This window comes from Crotalus tigris, unplaced genomic scaffold (assembly GCF_016545835.1).
Source record: "Crotalus tigris isolate CLP2741 ecotype Arizona unplaced genomic scaffold, ASM1654583v1 scf7180000018553.2237530, whole genome shotgun sequence".
Lineage (NCBI taxonomy): Eukaryota > Metazoa > Chordata > Lepidosauria > Squamata > Viperidae > Crotalus > Crotalus tigris.
The window spans coordinates 79544-97505 of record NW_024097074.1 but is presented as its reverse complement, the minus strand read 5'-3'; the positions used below and the strand labels follow the sequence as shown (position 1 = coordinate 97505).

General features: G+C 38.4%; 1 protein-coding gene across 1 annotated transcript in view; it reads left to right on the top strand.

The window, feature by feature from the left end:
• Positions 1-7456, top strand: part of SMS (spermine synthase) — a 38396-nt gene extending 30940 nt beyond the window's left edge. The window contains exons 10-11 of the mRNA XM_039354434.1: positions 2695-2810; positions 3252-7456. Of these exons, the coding sequence (XP_039210368.1) occupies positions 2695-2810; positions 3252-3291 (156 nt within the window). The 3' untranslated portion in view covers positions 3292-7456. The remainder of the gene's footprint in view (positions 1-2694; positions 2811-3251) is intronic.
• Positions 7457-17962: the final 10506 nt, after the last annotated feature.

Here is a 17962-nt window from a genome sequence, read left to right as displayed (position 1 = left end):
AAATTCTAGAAAAAGTACAGAGAAGAGCAACAAAGATGATTAGGGGACTGGAGGCTAAAGCATATAAGGAACGGCTGCTGGAATTGGGTATGTCTAGTTTAATGAAGAGAAGGACGAGGGGGGACATGATAGTAGTGTTCCAATATCTCAGGGGCTGCCACAAAGAAGAGGGAGTCAAGCTATTCTCCAAAGCGCCTGAAGGCAGGACAAGAAGCAAGGGATGGAAACTAATCAAAGAGAGAAACAACCTAGAACTAAGGAGAAACTTCTTGACAGTTAGAACAATTAACCAGTGGAACAACCTGCCTCTAGAAGTGGTGAATGCTCCAACACTGGAAGTTTTAAAGAAGAGATTGGGCAGCCATTTGTCTGAAATGGTATAGAATTTCCTGCCTGAGCAGGGGATTGGACTAGATGGCCTCCAAGGTCCCTTCCAACTATTATTATTATTATCATTATTATTACTATATGCCTCATGAGATGTACTCAAGATCTTAATGTCATTCCAATTAGATAGTTGAAATTCAGACTTCCTAACTTGGCATTTTCTGGGGTTATTAAGAATAAAAGCTTCATCATCTCTATCTAGCATGGTAAGATAAAGAATGGAGCCAGGGTACATGACTCTTACAGAGGTATTTTCCATCCTAGTACCTTTGTGCATTAAATTCTAAAGCAAGGGTGTCAATGTTTAAAGAGTTGTGGGCTGCAATTCAACCTCCTTATCTACATTTCCACCAGCTGAAATTGTAGTATTGTCACAGGAGACAGTTGGCCAATATTTGGGGAACCTTAAAAAATTTAGGATGATTTAGAGCAGTGGTTCTCAACCTTTTTAATGCCGCGACCCCCAACCGGTTGTAAGTCGAGGACTACTCAACCGGTCGTAAGTCGAGGACTACTCAACTGGTGCAGCACCGTTTGCAGAATGGGACTTTTGGCGGGCTCAGCAGGGCAGAGACAGCCTGGACAATTCCTATTGGCTTTTGAAAGCCAATAGAATTAGACTCTATTCAAGAGAGTCTATTCTATTGGCTTTCAAAAGCCAATAGAATAAAAGGGAGTAGCACAGCTAAGGAAAAGGGGAAAAAATGGCGGACTGCGTTGTTTGGCGACCCCCGTGAAATGGTCGTTCGACCCCAAATGGGGTCCCGACCCACAGGTTGAGAACCACTGATTTAGAGGTAGAGAAATGCTTCAAAAGGCTTTCCTTAAAAAAATCCTCCAGTCTCAATTATGTTAGTGAAATGCAGTCATTTTCCTTTTAAATTGCAGCTGCAATCAGTTCCAGGTGTTAGTTATCCAAATGTGAGCCATGTTGCCCATAAAGTCCTATATTTTTGTTGACTTGCAACACCAAAGTTTTAAATTGTAATTTGGACATGAATTAGCAAAGCACCCTATCATATCCATATACTTGGTTGTATTAGAGATTTCTATTTCATTAATAGAAAGATTTGAAATGACATGATATATTTGTTTAGAAAGCATTCACCAATGTAAGGTAGATAAATTTATAAGTATGCCTACAAGCATTTAAATCTCTTTCAGGCATTGCACACAGTGTTTTCTGTGTAGACTTTGTGGATAGAGCTTGCATGCACCCTAGTTCAGCTGCCAACTATAAGAAACTTTTCAGGGTTGACTCCTTTTTCCATCTCACAACTATTTTCCCTCAAAAGCACTATGTATATGTTTAGATGGATATAGATGTTTAGATGGATATATAAAAGCATAAACTAAAGCATGAATTTATACAGATCAAATGTAGTGGAATATTACCTGTTCTTGATATAAATACTGCTAGGGAAAAGAAATGTATGAACTTCGCTAAATGCAATGTTGCCTATTGAGTATCTTAAATAATTTCATTTTTCATACAACCAATTTTTTTTTGTGATGCTGTCTCTTCTGATTTACTTATTTTTGAAGATAATGATTAGAATTGGGTAACAAGGATGATGGTCTATAAAATAAGACATTAGATTACTCACATTATGTAGATTTGGTCATGCCATTAAACAACTTCAGTACATTATCCATAAATTACCTAGTGCCTTTTTTCTATTTGGGATTTTTAAATTATACACCCAGGTTGTTTATGTACTATTCTACTCAATTTGATGTGGGCAAAATTATATGCTTTGTAAAAGACAGCAGAACCAAATAAGCACTGCTGAATTGTGGATAATTTTAGATTACTATCCAATATTTATGTAATATTTTGATCTTGTTTAAATAATATTTTGCTATTATTCTGTAATATTTTTGTTAGCTTCCACTTTTTAAATATTAACAAAAATATGAAGTATTTTTAATGAAAAAGCTTTTTAGTAGCAGTAAAATAAGAACATATATCCCTAGTTATCTGCAGTTGTAACATTCATATCCATTATTCTAATTGTATACTGTATAAGAGTATCCTTTGCCAATATTTATTTAATAGCCTTTGTTGCATTTGATACATTGTCTAGTCACCATTTTTATAAAATTATCTCTTGTTTTTCCCCCTTTTATGCTTCACCTTTGTTGCAATAGTCATTATAATATGTATTTATACTTATGCACACTCACATTATAAAGTTGTTTAATTATAAAGAACCAATTTGTGAAATGTTTCTTTTTATATAATTTCCTCCTCTGCCCTTCCACTAGATTGTTTGACACATTTTTTTCTCTCCTGCTCCCTTGCAGGGAAATTGTATCAACCTCACAGAAGCCTTGTCTCTCTATGAAGAACAGCTTGGCAGATTATATTGTCCTGTGGACTTCTCAAAAGAAGTTGTATGTGTTCCCTCATACATGGAGCTGTATCCTTCAGTAAGAAACCATGTTTGTTAACATTCCTATTTCAGTTGGTGCTAAGTCATAGCTGACATATTAAGCCTAAAATATATATTATAGTTTAACACAGCGTACTGTCTTAATATAAGAAATTCTTGGGTAAGAACTCATAATCCTGCAAGTATACAAATATTTGTACACACTAACATTCTGTTAGAACTTTTTAATGTAAGCTGAGTTTTCCTGAGGCTTTAATCATAATTTTAGTGTCTTAATGAATCATCAAAGAATTTCTGCATTTATTAAAAAAATTATATCTGAGATGTAAAGGATGAAGCATGCTAAAATGAATTTCTTGTTTTATTTTGAAAGTAATGAAGATTTAATTTGACATACTTTCTTATACGTGTTGGGAAACTAAACTTATGAGAAAACACAAAATATTGGATTCCTTGACTATTTTTTAGATGGGTATTTTATACTATTTGGAAGAAGACTGATATTTGAAGCAGAAAGTCTGCACTACACATGCTGCATGAAATCTGTAGGCTTGCCACATGCTTTGTCTTGGCATCTTGACTCTTTAAATTATATGCTGTAGATGATTTTGAAAATTAGTCACACTATCAGTTGATAATTCTTTAATTTTTATTATTTTAATTTAAAAGCAAATGCAAAATGTATATTTTGATGAACTAGTATGTTAGTTTTGAAAGTCAACTTAGCTGAATAAGCAACAAAATTATAGCTGCTGAATGCACTGAACCTTTAGAATGTGATCATTTTATTATGTTTATTTTAGAACTTTGAACACCAGTTTTAAAAGTCAATATTAGCATTTAGTGTGATTCTGTAGATGTTTTTTTCTTCAACATTCATCAGTTTAACAGTCATGGTGTGACTTATGCATTGTCAAATGATCACTGTGCTTCCCTGAAAGAAATTAAGAGAAATGTTATTTTTTTAATAATACCGTCTAACTCACTGGGACGTTTTACAATATGTAAAAAAGTTCAGCATGAAAAAGTGACACAAAAGCACCATCATAATTTACCATCATGGTAGTGTTAAAACCTGTGATTTTGCTGGATAAGAATTACCATGAAAGTACTTGACCCTAGTTATGAACTATTTAGTTTCTTTTTTCATCACCTGTTTTTCAATTTAGAAAGATATAAATTGTTATCTTCCCATCCACAAAGAGATTTACAAGATACTTAATAATGGTATAGTGATGTACCATTATTAGTAACCATTATTGTATGCCATCCAGAGTCGCTTGTTGTGAGATGGGTGACCATATAAATGTGATTGATTGAATAAATAAGTGAATTAACTAGTATGTAGTGAAATGTCAATCAAAATCAGTCTGTGTATTTATTGTAAGTAGGGTAGAATAGTAGATCAAACAACTGTTAAAGCTATGGAGTGGACTATTTTTCCAAATTAAATATGAAAAGTTGAAATATATGTAAGAGTTCTTAGTGATTACATGCCCTTTTAGCTTTGATATTAATATTCCTAGAGTGAGAAATGTACATTAAAAATAAACAATATGCTTGAAACTCACCCTTTACCAGTTTTATCTATGGTAAATGGGAGATTCGTTTGTATAGCACAAGGCATGTCTCATTTCATTCAGTGTGATCTGGACCTAAGACATTTCTGATGTACCATGTCGAACTGAGTCATTTATGAATCCTATATTTATATTTTGTGCCAGTTGAGCCCAGCCATATGGATGGGATAAATCTTACTGACCTTAAGCCATCAATTAGCACATATGCTATTTGAATATGCATGTGGAAACCTATTAGATTATTGGATCAATGTCTCCCCGTATGCTTCTGCACATGGTGTGAAATTATATTTTTGTAAACTCTTTGTGTGTTCTGATTTTTTGTTTGCTCATTGTGTTGCTATAAGCAGATCCTTAAAATAGTTGAGAAATAGTTTCTTATTGTAATGTTGATGCAATAAGAGAGCAAGAGTGAATTCAAATGTACCATTCTTTTTTTTCAGTCTTAAAAATAATTCAATAAAATTATTTTCTTGTTAATTAAAGAAGACTGTTTATAGACTACCTCCCAAAATACAGTGTGAAGACACTCTTCCCTTCATTTTTGTGAAAGATCAACATGCTACATAGAGAAATTAAGAGATAATTTCCTGAGGTAGTTAAGAGAAGATAGTCTATTATAATCCATGATAATCCTGATAGGTATTGAATTTTATTAACACTGGAATTTACGATGTTGAATTTCTCATATACCAACAAACTAGACAATATAAAGAAAGCTATATTACAATTTCTGAATTATGTGTTGAATAAAGCCATTTAATAAACTATGATGAGCAAACTTTCAATTAATCGTTTTGATGAATGAAAAGCTATCTTTTATGTAAATTTACCTAGAGTTTTGTAGGCAAACATGAATGGAAAGCATGAATCAACATTTAATACCGTGTTTCCCCGAATATAAGCACCTCCCCAAACTAAGACCTACCCTAATTTTTTGGGGGGGGGGCTAATATAAGCCTTACCCCCAAAATAAGCCATAGTTAGGACCCTGCCCACTCCGTCACACCTCACTGCCACAATGGGGCAGGAGGCCGCACGGCACATTGCGTCGCTGCCGCCACAATGAGGTGAGGCAGTAGAGGGTGGAGCTACCCCATGTGACCTGCACCTGCTTACTGGTACTTCAGGGTCCCCCCCAGCCCATTCCTTGATTGGTGACCTTTCACTTGCCTCCCGAGCTGGACTGCCATGCTACAGCGGATGGGATGAATGGGGTAGGCTCGGACCCCCTCCGCTGTTTCAGAGCCAAGGGGGAGTGATGGCAAATGGCTCCACTGCTGCTGTGCACCGCTGGAGGGGCTTTCTTTAAGCTTCGCCCTGCAGATCACATGCCCAGGCGCAGCCACCGCCTCTTTGTCCTCCACCAACTCTCCCAGCCACCTGCCTCTGCCAGCCCATTGTCGCCTGTCTCATGGAGAAGGCAGCAACTCTGCGCAGAGATGCAGAGCAGAGAACACTTGCTTGCTGCCTGCATTGCCCCGCGTCTCCTTCTCCTTTTTGGAAATGGCAACCCTGTTTCCTACCGCTTCTCCTCTTGCCACATCTCCTCCCTCTTCCTGAAAACATTTCTTTGCTAACTTGCTTTCCAGCTCTGGTGTGTTTCTTTTCTGCTGCAGGGAAACGGAGTTTGTGGGACTAAAAAAAGTTCAGTCAGAACTTCCAACTTCTTGTGGGGAAAAAAAAAAAAGATTCCGCTTGGGAGGAGAGTGAAAGTTGCTGGTCAAGGAATGGCCTGGCAGGGGGGGCAGTTCCACCCCTCCCCCACCTGCCTCACCTCATGGCACCGGTGCAATGTGCTGCGTGGCCTCCTGCCACAAGTGGCCACAGCAGAAGTGGGCCGGCAGCCACGTGGGTTGCTGGATGGGGCTGTTGGTGCCCCCGAGGCGAGGTAGGTGGCACGAAAAATATAAGACACCTGCAAAATTAAGACCTAATGCCTCTTTTGGAGGCAAAAATAATATAAGACAGGGTCTTACTTTTGGGGAAACACAGTAGTGGTTTTAAAACACAGGTTTATACAAAATCATTTTTCTGAAGATCAGGTGGTATTTATTTCTTTTTTAAAATTGGTGATAAAATATTGCAGCTGAGAGATCTATAGAGAGCAAGTGGAACATTTTAAATATCTAGGTTTGCATTGAATTGTACAATACCTATATTTATATTTAATTATAGTATTTTTTGAAATACCCTCATGTCTTAATTTGAAATTTTTTTGTTAAATGTATTTGCCACCTATCTTGCCAGGGGGCTACTCTAGACAGAAGTCATACAAGACTTATAATGAACCTAGAGCTACCTTTATAAAATACATGGAACTAGTTTCTTCCACTTTCCTAAAAAAAGAGGAAACAATTTTGATTCATTGATACCTAGGTTGTGGAATATTTCCAGCAGTTTCACTTGCACATAAGATAATGTTTCAGGATTTTATTTCAGAACTGAAATCAACATGGGTTCTCATTTTAAAGTATTCCCTTCTTGCCCTAATTTTTATTCTTGTTATATTGGAATAGAATGTAATGGTTATGTTGGGAGAAATAATATATTTTTAGTTCAAAGAATGTTTTGTGAAAGTCTTATCTAGTCTGGAGGCCTCCCATAATACATAGCTGTTTACCAAACAACCTTTTCTGTTGGTTGAATAGATTGAGGATAAATTGAAATGTTAAAACCTTGTTTTAAATAAACCATCTCTGTAGTTGCATTGCACTTGTTTTCCCTTTTGTGAGGATAAGATTTTGAGAAGTTACCTTTGACAGATGAATGCTTTTCAGAATTTTATTTACACATTTAACTGGCATATCATTGAGATGGCCTCTTCATATAGACACACCAGAATCAAACATGGCTGCCCTGACTTCTCAGTTCTTGCTGCTTCCATCATTGTAGTTGAATTTCATTTTGTTAAGGGAAATAAAGTTTGATAACTAATATGACCTTCCTTAAAGAAACTGCTGGCGTTTGATTAATTACAGTACACTAGTTCAAATAGATATGCCACAATTACTGCACTGCCTAGAATTGTTATATTCACTTTGGCCTCTAGAATGCAATAGCTAAAATAAAGATTTCACTTTCTAAAATAAATTATTCTAGTATTTGTCAGTTTTATTGAATCTCTGTATTTAAGTATGTTAAAGTTTACAGAATGTATTTTGATTAAGAATATTTATTATGACCTCAAAGAATGTAAGTTTGTAACCATTATGCAGAATATCGTTATGTCTATATCTGGCATCCTCTGTTTCCAGTCTTTAATAGGAATTACATTGTTCACGTGTTCTAGAAGAGGGCTTTTCAACCTGTCGTATGCATGCCACTGGTGGTACTTTGGCACCTGGCAGGTGGTATGTGTACCACAGGTTGAAAAGCACTGTAAAAAAAGTGTAAAAGTGGATGAGCTGAAGTGGCGGCAGTGCCGAAGAGGCCTGGGGGAGAGTCAGCTGGAGCTGCACTGATGCTGGGGCTCTGTTGAGAGCCCAGGATCTGCACGTGCAGCTACAGCTGATCAGCACTTCCAGCAGCGGCAGGTGGGGTGGCCAGCAGCCACACACAGGCATCGGGCAGAGATTCAGCCGGAGCAGCAGTGTTGCCAGGGCTCTACTGAAAGCCCATGATCGGGGTGCGCAGCTCCAGCTGATCAGCGCTTCTGTGCACCCGGAAGAGAGGAGGGAGAGAGGAGAGGATATAAAAGGAGGAGGAGGGGAGTGAAGAGAGGATATAAAAGGAGGAGTAAAACCAATACTTTTTTCTTTCTTTTTTTTACAGTTTGTAACATTTTATTAGATTATAGAATAAAATACAAAAATATAAAGCAAATAGTAGGACACAGTGCGGAGGAAAAAGGGAAAGAAAAGTGAGGGGGAGAAGGGAAAAAGAAAAGGCATTGACTTTCAACTTCCTCTGTTGCAGTAGAATGAAGCATTAACATCAAACCTCAACATTTTCCATAATAGTATAAACTAGCCATTTCTATAACAACAAATCAATCTAATTAGTACAACCCAAAATTCCCTCCCCCCCCGTTTTTAGTCATCAAGTTTTTGACCCCTTGCTAAGCACTGGTGGTATTCGAATATTGCCATGTCCTAAAAGTGGTACAATCTATGAAAAGGCTGAAAAGCCCTGGCCTATGGTATACACCTATTACAATGTCATTTTTCCCCCTTTTATATTGATCCAAATACATTCAAGACAGTTTTCATCGTTGTGCTCTATATAGTTATTTCTTGTATATAGTGCAACTTCACCTCTTTTATTTGGTCTGTTTCTTTTAAACAATTTAAATCCCTATAGCTGTATATTCCATTTGTTGGTTTCATCCCACCAAGTTTCCATAATGGCAACAATATCATATCTACCCTTGTTTACTTGAATTTCTAATTCATCCTGTTTATTACTCATATTCTGTGCATTGGTTTATAGACATTTGAGTCCATTTTGACTGACCCTGTGTTTACTTTCTACATAGCCTGTTTTGTGCCTGAGTTCCACTATTTCCTTACCACCTGAATTGTTTTAGTTGACAAAATTGAAATACAATTTCTATACAATACACTGACTAAAGTGAAGGATTTATGTATGGCTTACTCTTGTAAATTAATTTCCTATTTCTAATTCAGTTAAGAGCCTTTGATCTGATCTACCATCATCCAAATAATTTAATAAATAAATCTTTAGCCTCTAATTCGCTTTTCTAACAGCTTTTATTGATTTTTTGATATCACTAAATATAAGCATGCATAAATTACAGTAGAATGATCTAGATTTTGATCCAGATGAACCTTGTGTGCTTATTTTAGATCACATCCCATATTATATAACTATGCAGAAAGGTAGCAGGCATACAGTACAGTATTTCTTTACCATAGGGAAGCATGTTGGGATTGCCACAAACATTATTAGAAAAATACTACTTAGAGAGCAACCTGGCACCTTCCAACTATGTTGTAACTAAAATTCCCATGCAGCGGAATGAAAGTTCTAGAAAACAAACTTAAAACAAACTTAAAGTTCTAGAAAACAAACTTAAAACACACTTAAAACAAACTTAAAACTACATTACTGTAGTTCCTACTGATAGACCTCCAGCAGGGTGTACTATTTCCCTATGCTTGGCCTGTTAATGAGGCAGAAGGAAGTGATAAGAGAAGCTTTAAAAGCTGCATACATTTTCAAATGTTCTCCTACATAAAACATATGCAGTTCCCCACAAACAGAAGCAAAATACAAACAGAATACTAGCTCATTGCAAAAAAATTACTATCACTGTCAACTTCCTATTTCCAAGTTTAGCCTTTGGGCTTAGCTTTAGATTTATACTGGACAATCCATGACCAACTCTAGATCATTGTTTCAGACATATGTCCTTACCAGATTCTTCAATGCCTTCAACAATGACAGCTTCCAATATACTGCCTTCACCACAAATGTTTTTAAAATTTCAAGGAGATATTCAGATACAGTCAGGTCCAGAAATATTGGGAGATCAACACAATTCGAACATCTTTGGTTCTATACACCACCACAATGGAGTTGGAATGAAACAAACACAATGTGCTTTAACTGCAGACTGTCAGCTTTAATTTGAGGGTATGTACATCCAACTCAGGTGAATGGGGTAGGACTTACAGCAGTTTGCATATGTGCCTCCCACTTGTTAAGGGACCAAAGGTAATGGGACAGAATAATAATCATAAATCAAACTTTCCCTTCTTAATACTTGGTTGCAAATCCTTTGCAGTCAATCACAGCCTGAAGTCTGGAACGCATAGACATCACCAGATGCTGGGTTTCATCCCTGGTGATGCTCTGCCAGGCCTCTACTGCAACTGTCTTCAGTTCCTGCTTGTTCTTGGGGCATGTTCTCTTCAGTTTTGTCTTCAGCAAGTGAAATGCATGCTCAATGGGATTCAGGTCAGATGATTTGGCCATTGCATAACATTCCACTTCTGTCCCTTCACAAACTCTTTGGTTGCTTTTGCAGTATGCTTTGGGTCATTGTCCATCTGCACTGTGAAGCACCGTCCAATGAGTTCTGCAACATTTGGCTGAATGTGAGCAGATAATATTGCCCAAAACACTTCAGAATTCATCCTGCTGCTTTTGTCAGCAGTCACATCATCAATAAATACAAGAGAACCAGTTTCATTGGCAGCCATACATGCCCACGCTATGACACTACCACCACCATGCTTCACTGATGAGGTGGTATGCTTAGGATCATGAGCAGTTCCTTTCCTTCTCCATACTCTTCTCTTCCCATCACTCTGGTACAAGTTGATCTTGGTCTCATCTGTCCATAGGATCTTGTTCCAGAACTGTGAAGGCTTTGTTAGATGTTGTTTGGCAAACTCTAATCTGGCCTTCCTGTTTTTGAGGCTCACCAATGATTTGCATCTTGTGGTGAACCCTCTGTATTCACTCTGGTGAAGTCGTCTCTTGATGGTTGACTTTGACACACATACACCTACCTCCTGGAGAGTGTTCTTGATCTGGCCAACTGTTGTGAAGGGTGTTTTCTTCACCAGGGAAAGAATTCTTCGGTCATCCACCACAGTTGTTTTCTGTGGTCTCCTGGGTCTTTTGGTGTTGCTGAGCTCACCGGTGTGTTCCTTCTTTTTGAGAATGTTCCAAACAATTATTTTGGCCACGCCTAATGTTCTTGCTATCTCTCTGATGGGTTTGTTTTGTTTCTTCAGCCTAATGATGGCTTGCTTCACTGATACTGACAACTCTTTGGATCTCATCTTGAGAGTTGACAGCAACAGATTCCAAATGCAAATAGCACACTTGAAATGAATTCTGGGCCTTTTATCTGCACATTGTAATTGGGGTAATGAGGGAATATCACATACCTGGCCATGGAACAACTGAGAAGCCAATTGTCCCATTATCTTTGGTCCCTTAACAAGTGGGAGGCACATATGCAAACTGCTATCAGTCCTACCCCATTCACCTAAGTTGGATGTACATACCCTCAAATTAAAGCTGACAGTCTGCAGTTAAAGCACATTGTGTTTGTTTCATTCCAACTCCATTGTGGTGGTGTATAGAGCCAAAGATGTTCAAATTGTGTCGATGTCCCAATATTTCTGGACCTGACTATGTATCTACCTAGAAAATAGCCCTTGTTGAGCTGTATGGCAAAGTCCACAGGAAATGTTTTATCACATTTTGTATCATGCCAAAATGATTTATGATAATTTTTATCTCTTAAAATGTTTTATAAAATTCCAAATTTCAATTCTATGGAAGTCATGGTTTGGATTTTGGATGCATACTATAAGTTAGCCTATTTGAGGTATCTTGTTTCAAAAATTGTTGCCTGCAATTCACTGTTGTGCCCAGTTAAAGGTTACAGATACAAGAGATTTAGCAATATATAGATGACTGTTGTTACTCAGTGATTTTTGTTCTTCACATTTCCATTAAGATATGAGGGAATCTCTCCTACTTTATTTATTAAATTTATAAACCACTCCAGTCTATATAAATCTGGGCAGCTTAGAGCAGGGCTTTTCAACCTTTTCACCCATTGTACCACTTTTAGGATATGATATGGCAACATTTGAGTACCACCAGTCGTCTAGCAAGGTGTCAAAAACCTGATGACCAAAAAAAAAAAGGAAAAAGGAAAAAGGTGATAAAGTACAGGTAGTCCTCGACCTACAACAGTTTGCTTAGTGACTGTTCAAAGTTACAATAGCACTGAAAAAGCCACAGCCGAGCAAGACACCTGCCTGCCTGCCTGATGGCGCTCTTCCTCCTGTCTGAAGTTTTCATTATTGTGAGCATTTCTGCTGAGAATTGGCAGTGGGGGTGGGGTGGGGGGTTTTTGGTTTTTATTCCCCCGTCTGCTGGGTGGTTGCAGCAGGTTTTGGTCACTTCACATGACCCTGGAACACTGTGACAATCATAAATATAAATCAGTTGCCAAGCATCTGAATGTAAATCACAAGTCCCTGGAGATGCTGCAACATTCCAGCTGATTGATGCTTCTTCAGGCTCAACAGAAGCACCAGCATCAGCGCTGAGCTCCAGCTGGAGCCTGGCACTGATACTGGCGATTCCACTGAGCCCTGACAGCCCCCCAAAACACCAATCAGCTGGAAAGCGGCACTGATCCTGGCGCTTCCACTGAGCCCTGACAGCCCTGCAGCTCCAGCCATCTCTCGTTCAGGCTTGTGCGGTGCTGCCACTGGTTCAGTTCATTCCCCTCCCCTGCTACCACTTTTCTAGGATGGTCGCATACCACCTGCTAGGTGCTAATGTACCACAGGTGGTACCCGCACCATTGGTTGAAAAGCCCTGGCTTAGAGAATGCAATCATTAAAACAATAAAAAGCAGAATATATAGTCCAAAAGAGAGGGGGAAAAAACCTCAATTAAACAATAGATTCCACAAAAGGAGCTATTACTCATTCTAACCCAGGGCCTGGGGCAGAAGCAGGTTTAAGGACTTGCATAAACAGGGTGGGAGAGATTGTACAAATTTTGGCTGAGGTTGTGTTTCATAGAATGGGAATCACGATGGAGAAGGCCCACTTTCTGGATATAAGATAAGATAACCTTTATTGTCCTTTTTTACTGTGGGCACAACGGCACACATCAAAAATGAAATTTAGTTGCCCACTCTCAAAGTGAAACACATACATGACACACACCTAAACATACAATGAACAACATATGTATAGACCCATACCCCTACATATACGTAGCAAATAAATATTAAATACTGTCCATTTTGAATGCATAACAAGGAGGAAGCTTGAGATTTCTCAAGGTTAATGCTGTATGGAATGAAACTATGGCTGAATCTGGATATTCTGCTATGGATACCACGAAGCCTCCTCCCAGAAGGTAACAAGGAAAACAGGCCGTGAAGAGGATGTGTAGTGTCCCAGATAATCTTACGGACCCTGCTCAAGCAGCGCTTCTGTGCTATGTCCTGGATGGGAGGGAGGGAACTGCCAATGATCTTTTCGGCCATTCTCACCACTCTCTGCACCACCTTCACTGTTTAATCAGTGGAACTCAAATCATGGCAGTTGTTAGACCATGCAGGACCATAAAGGAGATCAGTGGTACTTCCCTTAACAGGCCCTATGCCACAAAAGTCTTTTTAGCTCCTTGAATTGCATCTAGCAGTTTACTGATAACCAGTGCAGCTCACAGAGCAGAGGTTAGTATGGGCATGCCATGGGTTGCTCATCACTGCTCATTCCACCACACTCTGGATCAATATAACATCTAAGTGGTCTTCAAGAGTAGAAATATATTGCAGTAGTTTAAATTGATGACCAATTAATTAGATGACCAAAGCATGTGGCTATCTTAAAGGCCTCCAGGGCTAGATAGGAGTATAATGGCAAAGGCCTTGGCCACAGATGCCACTTGCTGCTTAACAAATCTGTCCACTTTTGATTTGATTTAATCAAGGATTTAAGGTAGTATATATAAAAAAGCATCAAGCTGGATTGATAGGTGACTATCAAGGGATAGGCGTGCACAGCTCCAGCTGATCGACGGCAGCCTTGGGGGTAGCAGGCAGTTGCACGCAGTCTTTGGGCAGAGATTCAGCTAGAGCTGCATGAGGTGTTGCCTAGCTTTTACTGAGAGCCCAGAATCAGCGCGTGCAGCTACAACTGATCAGCGCTTCAAATGCACCTGGAAGAGAAAGAGGAGGGGAGAGAGAGTGGAGAGGCTATAAAAGGAGCAGGTTTTGGTGGGAGAGGGAGAGAAAAAAAAGATAATGGGGAAAGAAGGGGATGGCGAAAGAGAGATGGAGAAGTGCAGCCTTGAGAGCAGTCAGCTGCAGGTGCACCGAAAAGAAAAGGGGGAGACTCCCAGACTACACTTGACTACTCTACAAAACAGTTTATACAAGAAGAGGTTTTAACTGAGGTTAAGGAGAATCTTATTTTGCCTTACAAGCAAGATCAGGAAAAGCAAAGACCGAACTTTGGACTTCTGCTTTATGGACAAGAGAAACAGAGGATTAAATCAGAGATCAAGATGGTCGGTATCGAATCAAGTGACGCTACAAGCAATAAAAAGACATTATCTGGAAGGGAAGCCCTGTTATGGAAACCTACCTGGCAAAAGAGGAAAGCTAGAATAAGATTGAAAAATGAAATTTAAAATTTCTTAAATTGGATTAAAGGCAGCCTAGAACTATGGACTGATGTAAGGACTGAGATTTTGAGTTTGAAGTAAAAAGATGTCTTAGAGTTGGAGTGAATCAATAATTAATTGAATGTTAATTAAATAAGATGACTTGTTTGTGCTGTAACGTGAAATTTAAACTTTACTTAAAGGATTGAAATGATGTAAGGTTTGATATTAATTTGTTAATTCAAAGAGATTGATTAAGTGAAGGATTAGATATTTATATAATAGTTTGATAAATACATACATTTAAATGTGTCTAGGATAGATTAATATTTTTTTTTAAAAACGCGATATCTTTCTATATAAGGGATTAAAGACAATTTAGAATATTGGGAATGTTCCTTTTAGAATGTTAGATTTATTTCTATGAAAATTATGATGTAATGGAATGATGAAAATTGAAGAGACGTTTCAGATTTGAAGTGAACTAATAGTTAATTGAAATTTAATAAGATGATATGATTTTCTGATGATATGGACTTTATTAGTCATGATAATTAATTGGATATTTGAATTTTATTTAATAGAATGACATGATTTAAGGTATGATATTATTTTTTTTAGCTTGAAGAGATAGATCAATTGATAGATTTGATAGGTACAGGATAGATTAATATTTTACTCTAAATAAGGGAGAGTAATGGAAGAAGAAACAAGTAAGATTTTGATAAAATTAAGAAAGTAGAACATATGTGGAAGGGATATTTGAATTGAAAATGTTTTTATTTAAAGTTAACTTGATTATGGTAGAAATTGATGAAGCTTAAAAACAGGCTCAGGTTGAATAAATTTAAGCTAGAATTGGATATTCTAAATATACTATGCTATTTGAGAGAAAAAGAGAGGGAATATTTGACGTATTGATTATGTATATATGTCTTGTTTTAAGATGTTTGATTACCCCAACACTACGGTGTGCCCTGAATATGTTGCTTTAAGAACTTAAAAAAAACAATTTTTTTTAAAAAAAAAAGTTAGAAAGTTTTGATTGAACTTTTTCCCCCGATTTTTTTCCCACCCAAGTTTTTCCATTTCCCCCCCAAGGCTTCCCATCTCCCATTAGGGTTGGGGGACAGTGGGGGTTAGAGTTAATATACAGTAGGCCTGGCAGCAGCATTGGGCCCGATGCACGAAGTGTCAAATAATCACGTTGCTCTGAAACCAGCTGTTTGCCACTTCCTGCCCAATGCCGCTGCCATGAGACTGCGGAACAAGCCGGGTGGCGGTAAGGAACCAGTATAACGGCACGTGGGTCAGAAGGGGGAGGATCTGCCAGGCTTCATGGCAGCGGCACTGGGCGTGACACACAGCAAATGGCTGTGTTGCGCAAAAACCAGCTGTTTGTTGTCTTGCACGTTGCGCCGAATGCCGCTGCCATGAGACCATGGAACAAGCCAGGCGGCAGTAAGGAACAGGTATACCAGTACCATGAGTCAAATCCCCCCTTCCCCATCAGCTTCGCCTCATCACAGAGGCAGGCCGTCTGTGCAGGCTCTTAAGAAGGGCTTATTTTCGGGGGGAGGGCTTATATTAGCCTCCCCCAAATCAGCTGGGCTTACTTTCGGGGGTGGGTTTACTTTCGGGGAAACACAGTAGTACGAAATTGGAATATTCATAGGTGCAACAACATCTACAAGAATAATTCTAAGAGCCAGGATTGGAACAAAATTTATTCAATTTAAGTGTTGCTCAGCTCTGAACTATTCTGGGTGGATTATAATATAATAATAACACAACCCCAACATACTTCAAAAACCAAAGCTCGCAAAAACAAAGTAATGAACAGGATGGAGAGTCTGGCCGACAACAGAACTCACAAGGGAACCCAGCCACCCTAACTGAAAGCTTGGGAAAACAACCAGGTGATCAAAGTCCTGCAGTATGCTATGAGGATGGGAGCCATCTGGATTTCATGGAGAACCTCTTTCCTGAGGGCAGGTGACAGAATGTGTGCTTCTTGGGTTCCCAAAAACATGACATTTTTTTAATTGAAAAGACATTGTGCTCAAAATCTGTTGACTTGTATTAACCATACAGATACTGTACCACAAGAGAAAAATGCTCCCACTGATAACTAGGCCACTATGCCACATTAGACATTGTGCCATCATAACCAGTCCCTTGAAATGCACTAATCTGATCAGGCAAGCAAACTAGTTGAAGCTTCCCAGTGGAGGGTTGCAATAATAAAGCTATGAGAGTGATATGTGTACTTATTACATCCAATGGATGGACAGACACACAAACACAAACAACCCTTAGGTAACACTATATATTGGTACCACAATGTCTAGTGGCAGCAAAAAGATGGCTTTTTGGTCCAAAGAAATAACAGCAGACAATGGCTGTGCCTTGCCCTCAGAGAAGGATCATCTTTCACTTTTATACTTTTTAGCTCCAGCACTTGAATTTTCAGAAGATGTGAAAGAAAAGCAATTTTACCAAGAGCTACTGGCAGATTTACAATAAATGTAAAAAAGTAAATTTGCAGTAAATACAAAAAAGAAATAGCAGAAAGGCAAAATAGAGCAGAGCTGATATGAAATCCAACTTCAGCAGATGGGACACAGCAAAGCAATTTGCTTGACAGCAATAAATGTTTTAAAAAGAACCTCCCCTTCCCTATTTTTTCCCTTACCAACAATTTGTTGCTAAAAGCTCTAGGACCAAAGGATAAGTAAGTAACACTGGATTTTGGCATAAGCAGATTTTCACTTCAACTTTATACTGAATTCTGCAACTACCTTTCAATGCCAAGCTTCAGCCTTGGAATAGATAAGATTTGTGTACTTGGTTTCTTAAATTTAAATCCATATATTTCCTCTGAAGCATTCAAGCCCAGTTAAAACAAATCATATTTTGCCCTACAATAATTAGTAGAAGCTGAAAATACAAGGAATCAACAACAATACAGCATAGAAAACAACTCTAAACACTGTCAGATTGTAATTCTCACTATATAATTGCTTTAGCGGACAAATCCAATCCAATCTACTTGCTCTTAGTTTAACTGGAGAATGATACTTAACTAGAGCATCTGATGAGGAAGCCTTTCCTGGTTTCTTTAGAAATTATCCAACAGGACTGAGCCTATTGCTACCAATTACAAGTCTGTTCTCATAGCAAATAGCATCCGAGTGCGTACGAGTAAGGAATATCTGGGACCAGCAGGGGGGAAGAAGGATTAAAGCCTCATGTCATGTATTGATTTCTGCTCTGCAGCCCATTAAAGCCTGTTGGAAGTCAGCATCCACCCACCCTCCTAGAAAAGGAAATATTTGGGGGGGGGTATTAAAAAGGACAGAATATTATATTTCCCCAAATGAATAATGAAAAATCTTAGGCAAAGACAGCCCCAAGTCTCCTTCCCCCAAGCAGAAACCAAGCAGACCAGCTTTTAGAAATGTAGATTTGATAATC